The sequence below is a fragment of the Taurulus bubalis genome (assembly GCF_910589615.1).
Source record: "Taurulus bubalis genome assembly, chromosome: 14".
Lineage (NCBI taxonomy): Eukaryota > Metazoa > Chordata > Actinopteri > Perciformes > Cottidae > Taurulus > Taurulus bubalis.
In genome coordinates this window covers 10,443,894-10,465,344 of record NC_136602.1, presented here as the reverse complement: position 1 = coordinate 10,465,344, position 21,451 = coordinate 10,443,894, and the positions used below count along the sequence as shown (strand labels likewise).

Below are 21,451 nucleotides of genomic sequence, written 5' to 3'. Positions count from 1 at the left end.
AGTATGAAAACCAAACATATTCATTTTAAAGTGATATAAAAAATCTGGGAAAAGCAGCAAATGTTCACATTTAAGAAACCCTAATGCAGAGGTGGAAGTACATTAACTCAAATACAGTATATTTTTTTCAATTTCCATTTTATGATGCTATATTTCTAGTCCACTACTTTTGAGAGTTAGTACATGTCCAATTCATGTATTTCACAGTTAAAGTTTCTAGTTACTCTTCAGATTAAGATTTTACTTACAATACATCTGATCTGACTTTCAAAGAACAATCATAACAGTGCCCTTCTGTGTAAAGAGTATGTTTTACTTTTGATACTTCACGTACATTTAGCTGATAATACTTCTGTACTTTTTAACATTTTGAAAGCATTACTTTTACTTGAAACAGAGTATTTTTAAACTGTTGTATGGCTTACTTAAGTAAAGGGTCTGACTACTTCTTCTTCCAATGTTCAAATTATTATTGATTAATTTTCTGTTCATCAACTAACCCAGTCATCCTTTAAGCTCTAAAGTATCATGAATATGATTGTTACATCCTGAAAGTATTTCAGATGATCATCAGCATAATTGCTGTTTTCATTTGTAGGTTGAGGGGATAAACGGCATGTATCTTGCAAACAAACTGCTGGACAATCACGTCAAGACTTTCATCTCATACAACAAGGGACAAACATGGGCCCTGTTGCCAGCTCCTGCCGCTGATGTGGCTGGAAATAACCTTCACTGCATTCTGGTGAGCTTGCGCCTTTGGGCAGGAGTGAATTTATGCTCTTATTTATGCAAAAGGAATCTTATGACATATATCATTCATCAAATGTTTCAACCTCATCAGCTGTGCTGTAGAAGTTCTTTGATTCAGAGCCATATTTGCACAGGGCGAGTTGCCAGCTTCAGCATGAGCCTCCTAAATGGCAGATGAGATGCTCGGCTGGATTTTTCTTATTATCAGTGTAAAGCACAAAGTGTCATCGTGTATAGTTTCAGGGGTCCAGACTTTCCATTAACCTCTGTGATTTCAATTTACTACCTGTAGTCACATTGGACTAATGAATGTTAGATTACACTGAATTACATTATATGGCCGTGCTGTTTTTCAGCGGGTAGGGTATTCATCTAATTCAGTCAGTATGGTCTTGAGAATCTGTTTGAAATAATGTATATTGTTCAGTTAATAGCAGGTTACTGTGTTTCTCTTTGTCATACAGATGACCACTATGCTCCTCTCTGCTTTCTGACTCCCCTCCAACCTCTGCTGTTTGAAAAAAAAATGTATTGATGTTTTTCACTGCGCTTTATTCTGAGAGATGAGTGAAAATGATTTTAATCAATTTTTCCAGTTTTATCAGTGCATCTTGGGGATTTTTAATTACATGCCTTGTTTGCTTTAGAATGAAACAATTCAAATGCCCTCTGTGTCCTCACAGCCATTTTCTGGCTTTTTTTCCAGGCAGAGAATATGAAAGGAACAAAGTATCTTTGTTTTATGAATGGCATCTGAGAATGTTAGCACTTTTCTCTCAACGGGAAGCATAATTTGAAGGCAAAGCAAATTATAATTGCTTTTGTGAAGATCTGTGTGATATATATTGTCTCCATCTGTGCTCCATTGGAATCCGTTTTGTTGACAGCCATTTTGTTCGCTGCATCTTCATCTGGAGATGTCGGAGAATCCCTACACGTCTGGACCCATCACCAGCAAAAAGTCTGTGCCAGGAATCATTGTGGCTGCAGGTACAGTTACCTCAAGGAAGAGCATTTGATTTATAGATTAAACTGATCAGATTAGAGGTATCCCTACTTTCTCAAATAAATGCATTGTAACAGTGCAACCACGAAAAAGCCACAAAATGAATTGTACAGTGCCCTCTTTCTGTCATTGAAATCAGATACTGAAACTTCAACTCCTAAATCTCATATTATGTATGAGATGATTAGGTTGCAGTAAGTCATAGACGTGTCCTCCAGTGGAAAATAAGGGCATGCACAGATTAAAAAAAAATAACTCTTTAACGATTTTATCAGGTGATGGTTCATATAGTTGTGTTATGGAGTCTTTGCTATGTAAATAGAGACAGAGTGAAATTATTCATGCTTTTGTACTCAGGGAATATCGGAACAGAGCTGTCCTCCACTAACCTTGGGATGTTTATAACATCTGATGCAGGAAATAGCTGGAGACAGGTGGGTCTGCATACCACATACATTTATCTTAAACAGATTATATATTCATATTGAAAGTGTGCTGTCATAAGTGGAGAAAATTTGTTTTTGTTTTCAATGTGCACCGATACAGATTTTTGATGAAGAGCACAACGTTTGGTTTCTTGACAATGGAGGGGCTTTGCTTGCAGTCTTACATGCAGTAACGCCTATTCGACACCTATGGTAGGTGTAGCTACTGTTCATCAACAGCTGACATTATAATAACTGTAGATCGGAAGGTTAGGGGTTGCACTTACAGAGGGAATTATCTGGGTATAATTTCAGTTTTCTCTCTGTTTTTGATGCAGCATATGATTACGTTTTCAAATGCTGATGGACCAAGTTTGCATGATTATTATATCGGCACTGCAGCTTCAGAACTGTCAGAATCATTTCCAACACAAGAGAGTATGTTACAGCTTTGTACTCTTGCTTAGATATGATGGTTTGAGTGCTTTTATGTAAATGTGGAGTGGAGCAGGGTGGAAATATGAGACGGAGAATGCCCCATAAGTCCCTCATATTGCAGGGGCTTTGTAACACTATCTACTTTGATGTCCCTGCACATTACAGTCCTGTCAAAAGTGATTAAGCTCTAGGAAAGGTGATTTGAACCCCCCCCGCCCCCCCACAAATCTATTTTTTAATGTTACAACCTGAGTCATATCTCTCTTTTCCATTGTTTTGTCACCTTCAAAAATTTCCCTGGGACGAGGAACATTTGTTCTATTGTTCAGCTCGGTGTCGAGATAATTTTTCACATTGAAGAGAATCTTAGGTGCTCCATTTTTCAACTGTGACAAAAGCTAAATCGCCTGACATTTTGTTTTAAAATCATATTTCTTTGTACCTTGCTTTTGTACCTGCTTAACCTCTATGCTTGCAATGTTTAATGTTGTATGCATAAAGAAAACAAAATACATAAATATATATATATATATATATACATGCCACTGCAGAGACATAAACATGGATGGATGAACAGAAAGACAGATGTTCATGTGTTGACAGCTGTTGTTTTTCTTTTTTTTCTTAAAGGATCAGTCTAGACGAAGGAAAAAAATGGGACCGTCACAGTTTCTCCTTGGCCCCTCTGTATGTGGACGGCGTTTTAATGGAGCCAGAATCTGACAATCACATTATCACGTAAGCAGAGACAGACAAGTACAGTCCAGCAGGACTAAAACAAATATTATCAGGCTTGAGGAATTTGCTCTTCTGTGGATGTAAACAAAGAAAGGTCCACCTATCTTGTCTGTCAGCATAAATGAATCAGATTTGCAGGTTCTATTATAACAGTACACCATCATATCAGAAACCTGTATATATGTATCTCAAGATGGTTTCATCTAAAATCTGCATTTTGTTGAATCATCTTCTAGCTTTTTTGGACACTTCAGTCATCGGTCAGAATGGCAGCTGATAAAGATCGACTACAAAGGCCTCTTTAACAGGAGATGTATGGATGGAGATTATCAAACATGGCACCTGCACAACAAGGTTACAGGGATATACAATTATTGATTTATTGTCAGCTTAAAGATATGCATGTTTGTCCGTCGTCACTGTAAACATAGTACACTCGCTTAATGCATGAACAAGTTTCTTTCAGTCTTGTGAAAAACCAAAACATATTGTTATTCGTTGGATAGGGAGAGCTGTGTGTGATGGGCGAGAAGCAGAACTTCATGAAGCGCAGGCCAGGCAACCGTTGCATGCTGACCCAGGACTATTCAAGGATCTATTCCTCAGAGCCATGCCTCTGCACAGCCTATGATTTTGAATGGTAAGGACTTCTTCTCTTAGCTTTCTCAACTAAGACTATACGGAGACATTTGTGATCAAAAACAGATCGTATCAGTTTGCAGAACTTTATCTGCCCTAATATACATCTTACATTCCACATTTACTTGTAAAACAGGATGACTTTATTCATCGAATCTAATTATAGTTTTGAAATTTTAGTTGGGAGTTAGGAACTTTTTCTTATGCTACTGTAATTTGCATAATGTCAAATGACTTATTAGAATTCAATTAATAATTAATCATTAAATTAATTTTAAATATAATTTATCCATCTGTCGAAAATTCCGTTTGATCCTGCTTGTCTGACAATAGTGTCTCTGGTTATGGTCTTAAAATATGCGATGAAGCACCAACTGCAAAAGCATTTGCCCCACTATAAAAGCTAGATTGTTTGAGGTGCAGTGTTTATCATTTATGAAGTGTCATGTTTTGTTGGCAGTGATTATGGGTGGGAACGCCAGGCGGACGGGAAGTGCTCCCCTGCTTTTTGGTTTAATCCAAATGGTGCGACTAAAAGCTGCAGCACCAGCCAAAGCTTTCTTAACAGCACAGGGTAAGTGGCCCCCAGTGTTTAATCCATCACAAAACAATATTATTCCACTCGGCTTGTTTGTCACATTGTCTCGAACGCAAACAGAAAATAATGGTTCACTTTCTCAATGGTTCAGGAAAAAGTCTCTGAGTAGAGCTGAAAAAAAGTAACCTAGACTGTGTCCCAATTTCATAATACATTATGATACTGAGCCGGTTTTGAGTTTGCAGCATGTTCACACTCAATATAGGCCAGGATGCATTGTACTGTAAATGTGTGTGCTGTCGATAGACACTTTTCTCCCACAATGAACGAGGATCTGCTGAGACATTGACATGGTGGTGAAACAGCTCTGAAACACATACAAAAATAAAAAATGTTGCCCTTTCTTTGTGAAGTTATATTGAAAGTAGCATTCTGAAGTTTCAGTGTGATTAATATCAATTGCCGCAAGTCTTTATTCACCAAAGTACAAGTTGTATGCTACTGCATAGTATGTAAACACTTGTCTTTTTTTTTGCTTTATGCTTCAAAGGTATCGAAAGGTTTTGTCCAATAACTGTAAGGAGGGAGGAAGGAACGTGTACTCGCCCAAGAGGCAGGCGTGTCGTCCCAGACCCCCCCGAGGCCTACGGCTGTCCACCAGTCAAGGAGAGCTCAGTGCAACTGTTGGAAGCAACGTTACTTTCATGATCTACCTCGATGATGTGAGTCGCATCGCCTAAAATCACTGTGGTGTTATCAGTAGCTGGAGTTCTGTGAATTGTTTTAAAGGGTCAGTTCAACAAAAATATCCCAAAGACTTGCATGACTGGATGCTCTGTGAGCTAAATACTAACGCCAACATGCTAATATGCTCTCAATAATAATCACAGTATGCTGTTAGTATAGTGTGTTAGCACGCGTGTGCTATTCAACACTAAACACAGCATAGAGCTGAGGCTGATTAATGCCATATGTTTTCTGGGTCTCTGGTTACAAATATATTGTTCAGTCTTAGACAAATTAAGATTTTGACATGATGATGGCGATAAATAAAAGGTCAGAGCATAACTAGTTATTAGGGGGGCATTGGAGTGCGAGTGAAATGGCATGACGATCAATCATGTTTCAGTTTTTGAGATATTTTACTCAAAACTAAAATTTTTGAGAACTGTATTATTTTTTTAAATATTTTGAGTCAAATTAAGCCCTATTGACCTTTTATATTAGTCTGGCAGAAATGCAGATATCTCAAATAATGGTGGAATATAAGCAAAGCAATTTGCATCGCTACATGCCACAAGGAGATAGGAAGAAAGTATGTTTTAGTTCATCTGTTGTTCTTTAGGTGAAAAAAAGGTGAAAAAGGTGAAAAAAAGTTTAATATTGGGTCTATGTGTATTTGTTTTGTATGAATTTATCAGCTGGCAAGATGTCACCAGATAATAAATACATCCTCAGGACCCTTTCAAGACCTCTGTTGCACTCTTTTTACTTTTCCTCTTCTTTTCTCAGTTGAATTTCTGTCTCCTTACATTCATATCCACCTGTAAAGTGTTTGTGACGCAGCTCATAGACATCTCAGCCAAAGCACTTTAGAAGCAGACTGCGCTTATTTCACTTGTATGTGATATTGTTGAAGTATCCTGACCTAAGCTGTAGTGACAGATGCCATGCGTTACCGCCTGTCCACAGGGAGACTCGTTGAGGACCAGCATCCAGCTAGACTTTGGGGACGGCATTAAGATCACATACTCTAACCTGAGCAGGACCGATGATGGCATCAACCATGTCTACAGAACGACTGGGATTTACAGAGTGACAGCTTCTGCTGAAAACAACCAGGGATCCGACAGCAGCACACTGTTTTTACACATCACTAGTATGTGAATAAATAACACCATTACTCATCCCTGCGGCAGTGCATATAGCGTGAATCTCATACCTTTCATGGATAGTCACGTTCCCACTCTGCAGAATTTCATTTTAGTCATGGCTGTAATACTTTTATGCGTTTCAACCTTGGAAAATGGAAATACATAACCCAAGGAGCTAAATGTTATGTGTGTTTTACTCTTGCTTTTGTTTACACACATGTGTAATGCGTGTATGTGTGTATGTGGTGGTGTATTTGTTGCTGCCGCAGGTCCAGTGGAGCGTATATATCTCGCCGCCCCTATTGTAGCCATCAGGGGGAAGGAGGTTAATCTGACTGCAGTGGTATGGCCGAGTCACACCAGAACATTGACCTTCTTCTGGTGGTTTGACAACAGCTCCGAGGTGAGGAGCTTCTACTCCCACTCTAACTATTGTTCCAGTTCTACTTTTTGTTCGTTTACTGCAGTCTTTTCCATCTTCTCTTGATGTCCTTGCGGTGTTGTTAACAAAGTGTAAATCTTAAAAGCCTTCACTCAAATCATGTTAAATGTGACTTCACCGTCTTTCTGGAAAATCTGGGAAGCTTGTCATATTTATTAATCACATTGATTGTATTTGCTGCAGCACTTCCTCATTATACAGTATGTCAAGGGCTGCATGTACGTAGTATTCTATATTCGGCTGAGAGGATGCAGGGTTTTCTGTGAAATTCTCTGTGTTTTTCCATTTAAATTCCAGCCCATTATAACCTTGGAAGGAAGCATTTCATACACATTGCAGAGAGAGGGAAAAAACAAGGTCACGGTCCAGGTTGCTTCTGGGAGCACCGTAATGCAGGATTCAAAAGTTATAACTGTTAAAGGTGAGTGGGGGAGACAGTCTTCAAAGCACTTTAATTGATGTGATGCACGTTACATGAATATGCAATATGCTTTCTCGGGGAAAGTATGATGCCTCTCGGTCCACGCTGCAAGCATCGGCACGTTGTTGTCAACATGGACTTATCTAATGAATAAAACGTCACGGAGAGCGAACACGAAATCTTGAGGAGCAATTAACTTCAAGGCGTATGTTGCCAAATGAGAAAAGACAAAACTGAACATCAGATTAATCAAAAACGAAACCAGAAGTAACATTCATATTCTAACAGACATCAATTCGCATTTTTTTTTAAGAATTCTTCAGGTCGCTGCTGTTGTCATTCTCTCTGGCTCTTGATGAGCACAATCCTGACATCCCAGAGTGGAGGGAGGACATAGGTCGCGTGGTGCGGACAGCTCTGTCACAGGTACATAGAGGACATATTGCTCCGAGGTCTTTCCTGGAGCCAACATTGGCCACCAGCGGCTTTCATGGTCTTTACTATTTAATATCTGTATGCAGTATTGATAAGGCAGTCACAATTTTGTTATGGTCCATCTGTGTAATTTCATTTTTTTTTATGTTACCTTTGACGACAGTAACCAAACGCTGTTATTTAGTCTGAATTTAAAATCAAGCTGATGCTAAAATGTTTAAAGTTTAGAAGTAACAGTCCAAACGTAATACCTGCCTGTTAAGTTGTCTCATCGTTGCAGGTGTCCGGGGTCCTAGAAGATCAGCTTCTGGTGTCTTTGTATCCTGGACTGCCATCTACAGCGGAGCTCTTTATCCTGCCTGATGAGCATACATCAAGCGAGCACAAGAGGGGGAGTGAGGAGGCTCTAGAGACGGTAAGAACCATAATGTATAAAAATATTAACTTTGTTATCATGTGAACTTCACAGTATGAAAAAAACGATATGAACCCTTTTGCCAAATCAACAAATGATATCTTGTTTATTATTGTATCCACAATAGAACTGTAAAAAGGACATGTTGTTGATTTAGGGGGTGCTGTAACATGTGAATTAGTCAAAAATGTCATTAGGGTGTTTAGGTGAACTATGGAGAGAGCCAGGCTAGCTGTTTCCCCCTGATCACAGTCCGTATGGGATGCTAAACTATTCACCTCCTGTCTAAACCTTCACACTCAACACTCAACACTTTTGTATAGTTTTTTGCAAGACTCGATGATGTATGATTTACCAGTTGATAATATAATGAGAAGATATTTTACCTGACATAGATTTTATTTGTATTTATCGTTACACATTATATAATTCTCTGTTTTTGTGTCTTACCTTATACATACAACAGATATCAGATATTTTTGTCACTGCCCTGAACCAAGGCCTGATCCAGTTTGAGCTGAAAGCGAATATTCACATTATTGTGTACATGACTCAGCAAACTTTGGGTAAGTTTGTTTGTAACCCGCCCGTTGTGCCTGCAAACCAATTATTGCATCTAAAAACCTTTCGCACGTACATCCAAAAGTATTCAAATAGGTATATTTTACATAATTTATGCCAATGTAGTACATTATGTCTACAGTGTATTTGTGCTGTTTAAAGTTGTAAAAAACCACGTCTTTTTTATGATTTGAGATTGAGTTTTACCCAAACAAAGACAACCAGAAACCCTGAGTGAGATTTATATGATACTGTATATCACATGATTTAAATATATTTCACAGTACATCAGTTTTGCACTTGAGGCTGTGAGACAGTAGTTCCCTTTTGAAACCAGCCAATCAATCACACGATTGACAAAGAGGGCATTTGGTATGCAATGAGGAAATCGGCAGGGTCACTGGCTCATTAGCATATCGCAAAAACGTGTCGATCAACCCTGCTTGGCTTTACCCTTTTCATCCACCAATGGATCTGTCTTCATTTGTGTCTGCAAAGAAAGGTCTGGGTTGCCTTTAAAATGATCCAGAAAGGTCAAACACTTCATAGGCTTCTCTCTCAAGGAGAGAAAGATGGGAGGCGAGGGGGAATACTTTGAAAATTGCATCTCAGCATTTAAAAAGCCATGACTATGCATATGCTACCTACATGACGGACCCCTGGCAGAGGGAGGAGACCTCCTAAAGATTCCTTTTATTACCCTGAGGGGAAAACATGCATAGAGCCGCTCTTCAAACTGTACCTGCAGTTGTTACATGACATGAGGCAATCAAAGGGATCTCCGCAAAATAAGACACAGTTAAAGGGAAAAAGAAAGCATTTGTCTTTTTTTCGAAATGTGGCGCTCATGTGACCCATTTGACTTTCAGCACCACTTGTGGATTCCAACTCCATCCACAGTGGGTCAGCCATGCTGGTGCTGGTCACCGTGGTCTTTGTTGGCTTAGCAGCATTCTTCATCTACAAGTTCAAAAGGTGTGTTCACTTGGATAAGACAGTGAATTGTATTGAATTCTATTTTTAAATTGCATTTAAATTTGTTGTTCGTGAAGACCTTAGACAGCTGCTCTGCTAATTCTTCGTCATTAGGAAAATCCCTTGGATCCACGTTCAAGCTGAGGACAGTCATGAGAAGGAACCGGAGGTGATCAGTACAGTCGGTCAGAATGACGACATGTCAAAGGTCAAGCTCAGTGAGTTTCCCTCTCCGAAAGAACTCATGGAAAAGGAGCTGGAGGCCAGGAGTAGAGGTAAGTCAGCTCCACGTGTATTACTTTCCACCATTAACAGTTATTAGGTGTTGTACAAAATATAACGTACTTTCAGTTGTGGTGGGGCAAGGTTTATTTTAGTCAAATCAGCAATGCCACATTTTTAAAGAGTGGATGTTGAAAACAACAGTATTTTACAGGTGGGATGACCCTTTATTTCTAAGACTAAATTAAATCCAGAATATTCATGTCTGTAGACTTTTTTTGTTGTTGTATTTTGTTGTAATTTGTTGTGACGTCCTTTAGTGTAGCATTTTTGTTTCATAATAATACAATGACCTTTTTATAATATTTGATGGGATACTCTAAAATAAATAAAATTTTGAAAATGTTGTGACATACTGTACTATCACATTTTGTATGATATACTAGACTCTTACATTATTATGATTTATTATAATATGGCACTTTTTATAATGTTATTATATGTTATGACATTATGTTATAGTCATAGTATACTTTGAGATTGTTATGGCATCTTCATGACATACAATATGACATATATATATATATATATATATATATATATATATATATATATATATATATATATATATATATATATATATAAAACTTGTCTTGACATTTTTGTGACAGTCTGACTTCATGGCTAGTATACCCAAACTTTTTCATGGCATTTTTATGACATGATTTCATGATAACATAATGTTTTTTATTGGAATGTGACATTTTTCATACATAGTATGTTATGACAATTTATTTGTCTAACTTTAATATAGTTTATTCGGACATACTATACGATATATTATTTGAAAAACCACACTCACTTTTTTTTACATGACATTATGACTTTTTTATAACATTTTCACGAGATAAGTTAAATATGACATTTTTAATGACAGTTCGTGACATTTTAAAGACTTCTCTGTGACATTTCTTGTGACATTTTTTTGATATTTCTCTGACATACTATATTATGTCAATTTCATGGACATATTACATTATATTATACAATGTCCTTTTTTTTCCTTCATATCCTTGCTATACCATATTTTTTATTACCTTTTTTATGCCATACCATACTTTCGACAGGCCATACCATGACTGTTTTTCATCAATTTGGACATACTGTACTATGAATTTTGTATCCCTTTTTTTTCAGCATACCATACTGTGACTTTTTCATAACTCACATAACTACTTTTCAAGTTACTATTCCATGATTTTTTTTTTACTTTTCAACATACTGTGACTTTTTTCCCCAACAGACTAGACTAAGACTTTTAATAAAATACTGTACTATGGTTTTAGTTCGACTTTTAAAAAAAAAAACATACTATACTGTGACTGTACAACACTACAACACAAATGGTGTCTTACTTTTGTCAACGATGCCATTTTACAAGATATACTATAACTTTTTTCGACATGCTATTTTTCATAATTTCTTTCAACATACAATTCTATGATTTTTTTCAACACGCTATACTATGACTGCTTTCGACATACTGTACTACTCAACTATGAATTGGTTCAAAATCTTATGCTATGACTTTTTTCTATTTACTTTGAAGTTTCATTATACTATATTATGCCTTTATTACTTTTTTTGACATACAATACTATGGCTTTTTAAACATGCTATATCATCAGTTTAACATACTTTACCAGGGGAATTAAATTAAAATTCAACAAGGTCCAATTAGAGAGAATTTCCTCATTCAAACGTCCAGAACATCCCAATAATGTCTAACTTTAGTTCCATATATATTGAAGTAGCTTAACAGTTTTATTAACGTCTGTATGTAGTCAACAACTGACTGTCAAATCAAATAAAGAAAGTTCAGTTGAATAAAATCCCAACAATATGTATTGTCCAATTTCTAGATGAATTGTAAATATACACATGATATTAATAAATAAACGTTCTTCTCTTATTTCAAGTCAAATAAGGGCTGGATTTCCAAAATACAATATATAACAGAAAGCTTTTAAATAATGTACATTAAAGTACCTAATTTTAGAAAAATGAACTGAAATGAATTGTCCTGCAGCTTTAAATTCAGTTCATCCATCCATCCATCGTCATCCGCTCATCCCGGGTTGTGTCGCAGTGGCAGCAGGCCCAACCGGCCCAGCAAGCTGACCCAGACTTCCCTCTCCCCCACTACATTTTCTAACTCATTCTGGGAGATCTGAGGCGTTCCCTGGGCAGCTGGGAGATGTAATCCCTCCAGCGTATTCTGGGTCTTCCCCGGGGCCTCCTACCAGTATGGGTTCTGGAAAACCTCCAGTGGAAAACCACCTCAGCTGAATCCTGTCGACGTGCAGGCGTAGCGACCCCAACTCCAAGTCCCCTCCTGCGGTCCAAGCTCCTTACCCTATCTCAAAGGCTGAGCCCGGCCACCCTACGGAGGAAACTCATTTTCTCCGCTTGTAGCCTCGACCTCGTTCTTTCGGTCACGACCCAAGATCTTGACCATAAGTGAGGGTCAGAACGTAGACCGACCAGTAAATTCCTGGGCCCAGACTCCCGGCCCTGCCCGCTGCCCGGTCTCATTGCACTTGACCCCGATGCTTGTCCCTCCGGGTGGTGGGTCCAAAGGGGGGCTGCTCCATGTTGTTTCTTTGAGCTGAGCCCGACTGGGCGAGAGCCCGTCCACCAGGTGCTCCCGGTGAGCTTGCCTCCTGGGTCTGGCTACAGGAGGGTCCTGGTTTCCCTGGTCCAGACAAGGTGGCTGAAGTCCGTGGCCTTAATCGCTCTTGTCTGGGTCTCCCCGAGACCTGTTTGCCTTGGTAAACCCTACCAGGAGCTAATGCCCCGGACAACATAGCTCCCAGGATCCCTGAGCCACTCAAACTATTTCTCCATGTTAAGGTGGCAATTTTTTCTTTTCTTTTTACTATACGCTGACTTTTTTCAACATAACAGAACGCACAATACAAGACAATCTAGCAGGGAACAAGTGCAAGTGAAAGGGCTAAAATAGTGAGGGACAGATGAGAGGATGTGCTGCAGGTGAGATGGGCGTGGAGAACCAGGTGAGGGGAATGAGAGCTGATGCGGTCAGAGTGGGAGGATCTGAAATGAGAGGAGGGTTAGCAAACAAGCGTGGAGTTAAAACGATCTATGAAGTGGTGGAATGAGTGACAATATTACTACTTTTATATTACCTTTTTTCAACATACTTTACTTTGAGTTTTTTAAACTTTTTTTTTAACAGACTAAACTATTCCTTTTTTTTTTTACAAAACTATAGTATGACATTTTTAAGACTTTATATGACACACTATATTGAACAAACTGCACTGAAGTTTTTTACATACTATATAATATTACTGTATTAGGACATTTTTCGACATACTATGCTAGTGTTTATTTACTATGACATGTTTACTGATTTATGACATACAACTGCTACTATACTACTACACATATGTGTTGTGATGTCCCAGAGGGCTTTACAATCTATTATTATTAATATTATTAATATTTACCTTTTATTTAACCAAATAAGTTAATTAGATTTAATGACTATGACAAGCTTTACTATAACATGTAAATTACATATTATGACTTGTTTATAAAAAATTTTTTTATACCATCACAGTTTCATGACATAGTATACCATAACTTTATATGACATTTTATACGTTCACATGTTTTATTAAATTTGTATGACATACTATACTATGACTATTTGTTATTCTATACTATATTATGACATTTTAATGAATTTGTAATGGTATACTAAGTGCTCAGACACTAATACAGGATTTACAAGATGACTGTCATTACACAAATCATCACTGAGCATCTGTTTTCTATTACTTTCAATTGTATTTTAGTGTTGACACCAAGTACAGGGTTTCAGTTGTATAAGTTCAGCCTCTCTTTATCAACGCAATGTGTCATTTATTTGCAAATCTAACGCCACAAGTAACTGCAGCACAGTAACCAAATAATCACGATGACAAGTTAACTTTTTGATTGCTATGACATCCACAGTAATGTCTTTTAGATGAGAACTACTCAGTATCTGCAGAAACTATATGACAAAAGTAGCATTGCAGTACTCCTGACCGAGACATGTGGCCTGCAGGCTGTTTTTCTTGTTGCTCAGGCCCTTTGGCTTTTCTTAATTTCTCATCTGTTTGTACTTTTACAAGTCTTTGCTGATCTGAAACAAATCAACTCCTTTTTGGTTGCTTTCGAAAATGTTTATTTAGAAAAGGGCAGATCAGCATGGGACCTTTTGATCTGTGGCTCGCTAGATTAATTAATATACACCCTGCTGTTTAATTAATACTCAGAAGCTGGGTTTGATGTTCATGCAGTCTGATTTTGGCTGGGGAAACAAGTCTGTTGTATCCATTTTACAAGAGTATATGATGATCAATCATCTGTTAGTTCAGGCCTGTGTCCAGCAATCATTCATCCCTTGTGAACATTGGCTTCATTAATCACTATTACATTGTGAATAATTAAATATGTTTATTTAATTGTACTTGCAATATGCCTAGTATAAACTTCATATGCCTCTGAAATATATTTGATGAAGTACATATGTTTCCATCGCCGTAGGTAGGCCTTGCTCCAACCAATGAAAACATGCCCCTTACCAGAGGAAAAGACATTACCAGTTTGAATTTAATTAATGTCTGGGTTCAGTGATTTTACATGTTCTCATTTTAGTCCAAATGGCTTTGGAAAGAAAAAGCAGACTCTGTTGGCCGTAGGTTTCACAGTGCAGCAGGAGCTGTGAAGTAAAGTCCAAATGTATAAAGGTAGAAATGAAGATTAGAACATTTAAAATAAGATTTTGCAGATTCAAATGAAAACTGTAATGCAATGATGTAATGATTTATGTGATTACAAAGTGGTTGTGAATTATTAACCTGCAGCTCACATGGGCTCAAGCTGTAAAAGAAATGGAGGACAAAATAGGTGAGAAACCAATGTGAGAAATACAAATTACTTCTATTAAAAAAAGTGTTAGTTACATTACCACCGTTATTTAGTCAACATTCACTCAACGACCCTGGATGTTCATCCACTGGGAATTAACTTTCTTTGAATGTGGTGTGATGCAAGTATTTCACTGAAAGTTAAATTTTTACATTGAAGAGCTACCTAGGGAGTAAAACTGTTCTTATTTGAGTGTGAAGAATAAAACATATTTAACAAGCAACGCATTCCTACTAAGATCAACTCTCAAGTCATTGCATCATTAACTAAATGTATTAATAGCCAATCACAGACTAGCACTAATGCATCACTCGTATTCACTGTTTACTCCTTTAAAAAAACAATTATATTGTATTCAGTGATATAAACATTTGTAATTTATATTTGTAATTGTGTGAAATCCTTAATGCACTATCATTTATATTTCATATCAACAATGTTGGTAACACAAAAAATACATTAAACATTACCGGATAGCACCCAACGGCAGACCGTCAAAGTTAGAGACTAGCTGGTAAACATAGTGAAGCATTTAACAGCTAAAGAGATATTTTCTCAGTCAAAAGTAGAGCTTAAAGAGACTGAATGTGGATTTTCATTCAGGTGGCCAGAAGCACAACTCTAAATGAATGATAATGTTGCTCCGTAACTGCTGGATAGGTAAATAAGCAGCTGTTTTCCAGTTTGCCAAATCAATTTCCTCAGCTCTCTGTGTGATAGAGGCATTAGATATTTAAATCTTAAATTTTAACTTTTCAGATCTTAATTTTAAACTTTGAAACTACTCTTATCCTTAACCTTTCAAATTTTCCTAAAGACAACATATGTTTTAGTCTTAAAATATGCTCATATTGTCTATGGCAAATCGGAACTTACTACTGAAGCTTTTCCTGGATAGATTTACTGCCAAGTTATTAGTTATACGGGTGAACATGAGATTGGCTTCACGCAGCTTCATACAAATCACTGAATTTAAATTACTGACACAGTTTAGAGATAAAAGTACCACCTTTGAATAAGACAGTGTCTGCACAATCTGAACGACCCCACTTGTCACAGCGATCCAATCTTATCGGCCCCGCATCACCAGCTCAGCCATGCTCGGATAGGCCATGTTCCTTTGAGACAACAGGGGGCTTTTCAACCAATATGCTTGGCTGATGAATTCATAATTAGGTGTAAAAGCTTATAAAAACATTTGAACTCCAAGTATAAAGATAAGATAGAAAGCCAGATTGAATTGTGTGTTGATTGGTTGATGTTGAAGGCAGTTATTCCTTGACCCCAAAATCAATGTCATGTAGGCGAAGCAGAAATATCAAAGAAGAGTCTCTTTCATTATCATATCCTCAAAACAAGCAACGTGTGATGTGCATGTAATGTCTAAGCAGTTGACTCTCCCTGTATTCAGTCTGTTTTTATTTTTTGTTTGCATGTTTTCAGGAGGATGTGGAAGAAATATGGAGAGAATTGTTACAAGGGAATTTCCAAACTGTACTAACGTCTAAGACTCTGTTACTGAGTAAGTACAGATTGTTGTGTTACAATTGTGCTAAAATTGTTTCCTTTGTTGGCATTGTTTTCTTTTTATATACACATTTCACTGTGATAGCTGCTATCGTTCAAAGTCATGTTTTTAACCCACACGGGTAGAGTACGTATCTTTATAATACTTGATGAAGATCAATCCACCGAGCCAGACTCCAGGGCCTCTAGTTTTAGGGCGGTGAATTGCTTAAATTGGCTGATAACGTTAGCTAGCAGAAAAAAATCCAACTAGCCGGAAGATTCACAGCTCTACATCAACTCCATCTATTTTATGAATACTCAACTTTTAATGAATTCTTCACTGCTTGTGACATGTCATCGTTTTTGTTCATTTGGAGGAAAATGGCATTGGAAAAACCGAGTTGTTGAAATGATATACCTCAGAAGCTACATATAAGAAACAGTTAAATGAGAAAACTGTCATTAATGTAACGCTTCAGTACAAGAGACACAATGTGCAGGCTTCAGTGCATATGTATAGAAGTTACTTTCAATTCTGCATTGAATGACAGAGAATGATCATGACTCACTCCAAGGATTTTTCAGCCCTTAAGGAATGTCATATTACAGGGCTTAAAATGATGAATCCATTTAATGTAATACAAATGAAATCTTAACAGTACTTTTTAATGTTTCCCTTGAACAGACAATTTGAACCAAAAGGCAATCACATTTCTCAAGGTTAACCTTTTTATTTAGTTTTTAAAAATTGTTCTATTTTCTGTATATCCAGAAAAGATAATATAACCCAAACAATAAAAGAAGTGTCAGTTTTAGACAGAATACATCTTACCCTACTTCACGCGATACATATTTACATCCACCGTCCTATAACTAGAGGTCTTTGAGTTGTAAATATACACTAATGAATCTTTATATTAAAAGTATCAAAATCTGACTGTTGTAAATGCTTATAAGAAAGGAATATCGGAAAGGAATATGGAGTTGGTTTTGCTTTGTTACCGGTAGGTAACATGGTGCTTTAAATGACTCATCAGATGATGGTACACAATGAAAAATGTGGTGTTTGAACATGAACGTATGGTATGGCCTTAGAAGTAGAAATATTGTAAACTTGTACATAGAGAAAGAAGGAATGTAAAGGAATGTACAGTAGCATCATCCTACTTTAATGTAAGGTCAACTCACTGAACGATCAGTAGGTTAGTATGTTATATGTACTTCAGTCTCACAACAAACTGGATGTCCTCTTTTTTATTTATATTTTTTTTTACAGTAGCATGCCCTAATAGTCTGTGATAAAAGATATAATACTATATTAGGGAGAGTGAGTATATATGTATGTGTGTGTGTATATATATATATATATATATATATATATATATATATATATATATATATATATATATATATATATATATATATATATATATATATACACACACACACATACAGTACATATACTCAAACACACATTCATAATCATTGATGGTTTTAAAGTTTCATTAAACAAATAATTAACATTAACTTGTCTAATAGTCTAGTTGTGCAATTGCCAAAAGTTGTGCATGATCTATGATATTGTTAATTTTTGTCTGATATATAAATTGTCTTGTTTTGAAACATATTTCTTACTGTGAACAAATTGCCATTTATAAATTGTTCAAAATAAATGTATTTTTATATTGAATCATGTGTCTCTATTATGCATGCACCAACAGTTTGGGTTTTAATGGGAGATGGAATATTATGATATAGTTTACACTCTTTTTTTTTTCCTCCTGGCGAAAGGATGCAAAGACAGAATATTTTGGCTGCCATTGAATGAGAAATGTCTGTATTGTCATGACATAAACCTGAAAACAAGATGCATGAAGCGCATGTTATCTGAAACTCAGGTGCCTTGTAGCAGCCAGCATATCAGTCCCAGCATTACACTTTTAATGATCCCTCAGAGGCTCTGAAGTCAGCTTTAATGGGCAGAAGTGGGATAACATCCATGTGAAGATTCCAATCTGACACTTTGACTGAGCTTCATTTTACCTCCATCACTCAAGTTGCCAGTTACAGATGGTTTCTATTTAATGGGAACAATTACTGAGGCAGTTGTCGAATGATGAGAAAGACAATTTTGTAAAGAACTACTTAGTATTGTGCATTCTCTCGTCTTCAGATTTTAAAAAAAACCTTTCACATTAAAATGGCATATCGACAGAAAGGTTTGGAGGAGAGAACTGTGTGTCTGATTGGCTGAAATGACTCTTCACACTCAAAGATGCAGCAACAAGGACCTTGTTCCTCTGTTTTGCATTTTGTTTGCCACCTCAACAGCAGCCTATCGCACACCAATCTCCATTACTCCAACAGTCATCAACGCCCCAGAGTCTTATTCTCGCTCCTGCTCTCAGTCTGAATTAACACCGAGGTCTTTCTCTAACTGCCCTGGGATGTTCGACGGTGCACAATCAAATTGAATGGTGACAATCCCTAATGGATGATTCGCTGCAGCCAGACACTAATGTAGCACTCAATGAAAGGAAACATGCTCATCAATTTCACACTGTGGCTAACATAATATTGCTGTAGGGTTATTGTTGTGGGACATTTTTCATTCAAGGTGCTACACATTCTGTGAAAATCTTCCTTGATTGTGTGCATGCGTGCATGTGTGCATGCGTGCGTGCGTGTGTGTGCGTGTGTGTGTGCGTGTGCGCATGTGTGTGTGTGTGTGTGTGTGTTGATTTCCCGGAGAGTGGATAATTAATTTGTTGCACAGTAGGAGAGCCAAAGAACTAGCCCATTAGAATCTCTCCAGGCTACTTGGTGCTTTTCATTGTCCTCCTGCTCGGCCCAATTGTATCTTGCAAATGGCTGAATTGAAACTTTGAGTGTGACAAACAACACTTGTTAGAGACGAAGCAGAAAAAGCAACAAATCTGAGTGTGAGTGCCCATCAATCACAATGACCAGTTTGGGTCATAGTGCCGCCATTTATGAAATTGACTAAATCAAAGGTCAAACACCTCTAAATGCTGCAGTCAACTCCATGGATTTTAACTGACAGTAGAAATAAATATAGCGGTTTATGATTTTGGGAAATGAGTTTTACAATCCGCCGACCTGCAATCATGTTTAGTTTCTGCTTTATTCCGCAACCATGGTAACTTCTGCGAGATCAAAATGAAAAACACAGTAACAGCAAGTCACTTGTAATTAAAATGAGCTGTTCAGCCTTTGAGAAACAGAAAATACTGCAGTTCACGTTACATTTTCTTCTTCTAATCAAGACATCTTTTTTTACTATCTTGAAAGAGGGAAAACAAAAATCATCATGCAAATATGTTCACAATCCTATTCACAGGTTGATTATTGGGACTTGACAAAAACTCTACGACGATCGGTGTAGAGAGACAGCGTTCGCCCGATAACGAGAAAGAGTTTATTTATGCTTCAGGCTCAGTCGCAGGATTGGAGAAAAGAAGTATGGAGAAGCCTCCAGTCAATTTGTCTTACTGACATATGATGCTGACAACATTTAAAAAGAAAAGTTGGATGAAGAAGAACTTCAGTACTTATCCCAAAGAGACAGCAGCTGACCAAAGCTCTGTGCGTAGGCTGAGCCTTGTTGACAGGAGATACGTCTTCTCTATCTATGTCCCTTGCAGCAAAGGAGATGAACAAATCCGCAGCCTTTTGTGCGCCGAGTCCTTGGGGGCAAACCTAGAACAGACTGCAGGCTCCTGAGGAAATGCCAGGTGGAGATGCTAGTAACATCGTGGTAGATAAACAGTCCCGAATAAATTAAAAAGGTGTACAATGAGAACATCTTTCCATTTAGACCTGGTGTAGTTTTAGGGTTGCCGTACTTCCTGTAACCTCCACAGTGAGCAAAGAAGAAAAAAACATGTGTAACTGTGTCAAGGAGCTCAAGTCTTTTAACTTCATGGTGGTACATCTCACAAACAAATAGCTAATTAATCTTGAACAAATAAGTAATTAATTAAAATACAGATCTAGCACTTTTTACTGCATCACAGTATGTGTTTGCGATTGTAACCATAGCTTCTTTGTTAACACAGAAATTATTCTGAAGATTTACATTTAGCTCTATTTATAGAAACCAGAATGTACAAGAAATGCTCTGGGCAACAAATAAGTACAAAGCACAAAATTGAAAGTCATTGCGTTGTTTAACAGTCAAATTGACTTTAAAACAATCAAATGTAAGATTTACACTGCACACATAATCCATATGCATGATGTAGATTAGAAATGTCTGTATAATCTGTTTAAAGTAGGTTTAACATTTATCATGTTAGCGCTCATACCACTGTCACTAAAATGACTTATTCGAGTCTTCTACACAAGAGGGATTGTTTCTCGTCTACTGTATATACCGGTCTAATATATTCCCCTTTAATCTTTTGTTGTTATTTTTGTTATGACATATATAACATTTTGAGAGGCAAAGAGACGGGCTTGATGGAATACACATATCTGGGACAAGAAGCCCTCCCTCCTCTCCTGGATATTGCAAGCTTTTCATTTGATGGGAATCGGGTGATAAGATTTACTGATTGTACAGAGCTTAATGAATCTGCTTCCCTCACTGTCTTAATCAGATAAGCTATTTCCACAAGTAAACTTCACAAACACAAACCCAGAAAACAGAAATAGGAAATATATATAGAGATATTATTATACATCACTTCTGCCCCGCTGTGGGATATTGTCATATTTGGGCAGACACAGCTGTAACCAGCTGAGACAAATAACTTTCACTTCTCCCATTATGGATGTACATTATTTACATAAAAAGATCAATGTCCTTGCAAAAATACAAGTATATTCAGTCAAAAAGTGTCCCTTTTCAAGAAGCAAGTATAAATCTGTACAGTCTCCTCAGAGGGATTAGGCAGCACAGTGTGAACTGGTCCATCCATGCATGGGTAGCAAAACACTCGAGACCATTCATTGTGACCGTGGTTTCATAGCTTGCTGGAAGTAACTGCCAAAGAAGATGTATTGCTTTCGAGTTGGTCATAGACTCCCAACA

The 21,451-nt window shown here is 37.2% G+C and overlaps 1 protein-coding gene across 1 annotated transcript in view; it reads left to right on the top strand.

The window, feature by feature from the left end:
- Positions 1–16,394, top strand: part of LOC306747009 (VPS10 domain-containing receptor SorCS3-like) — a gene marked incomplete at both ends in the record, with an annotated part of 39,900 nt that extends 23,506 nt beyond the window's left edge. The window contains 18 exons of the mRNA XM_079230000.1: positions 599–745; positions 1,641–1,743; positions 2,117–2,193; positions 2,306–2,397; positions 3,253–3,360; positions 3,597–3,714; positions 3,867–4,000; positions 4,460–4,573; positions 5,088–5,259; positions 6,230–6,416; positions 6,681–6,814; positions 7,151–7,274; positions 7,588–7,700; positions 7,990–8,124; positions 8,591–8,690; positions 9,555–9,660; positions 9,775–9,935; positions 16,330–16,394. Coding sequence (XP_079086126.1) covers positions 599–745; positions 1,641–1,743; positions 2,117–2,193; positions 2,306–2,397; positions 3,253–3,360; positions 3,597–3,714; positions 3,867–4,000; positions 4,460–4,573; positions 5,088–5,259; positions 6,230–6,416; positions 6,681–6,814; positions 7,151–7,274; positions 7,588–7,700; positions 7,990–8,124; positions 8,591–8,690; positions 9,555–9,660; positions 9,775–9,935; positions 16,330–16,394 — 2,190 coding nt within the window. The remainder of the gene's footprint in view (positions 1–598; positions 746–1,640; positions 1,744–2,116; positions 2,194–2,305; positions 2,398–3,252; positions 3,361–3,596; positions 3,715–3,866; positions 4,001–4,459; positions 4,574–5,087; positions 5,260–6,229; positions 6,417–6,680; positions 6,815–7,150; positions 7,275–7,587; positions 7,701–7,989; positions 8,125–8,590; positions 8,691–9,554; positions 9,661–9,774; positions 9,936–16,329) is intronic.
- Between the last annotated feature and the right edge of the window lie 5,057 nt (positions 16,395–21,451).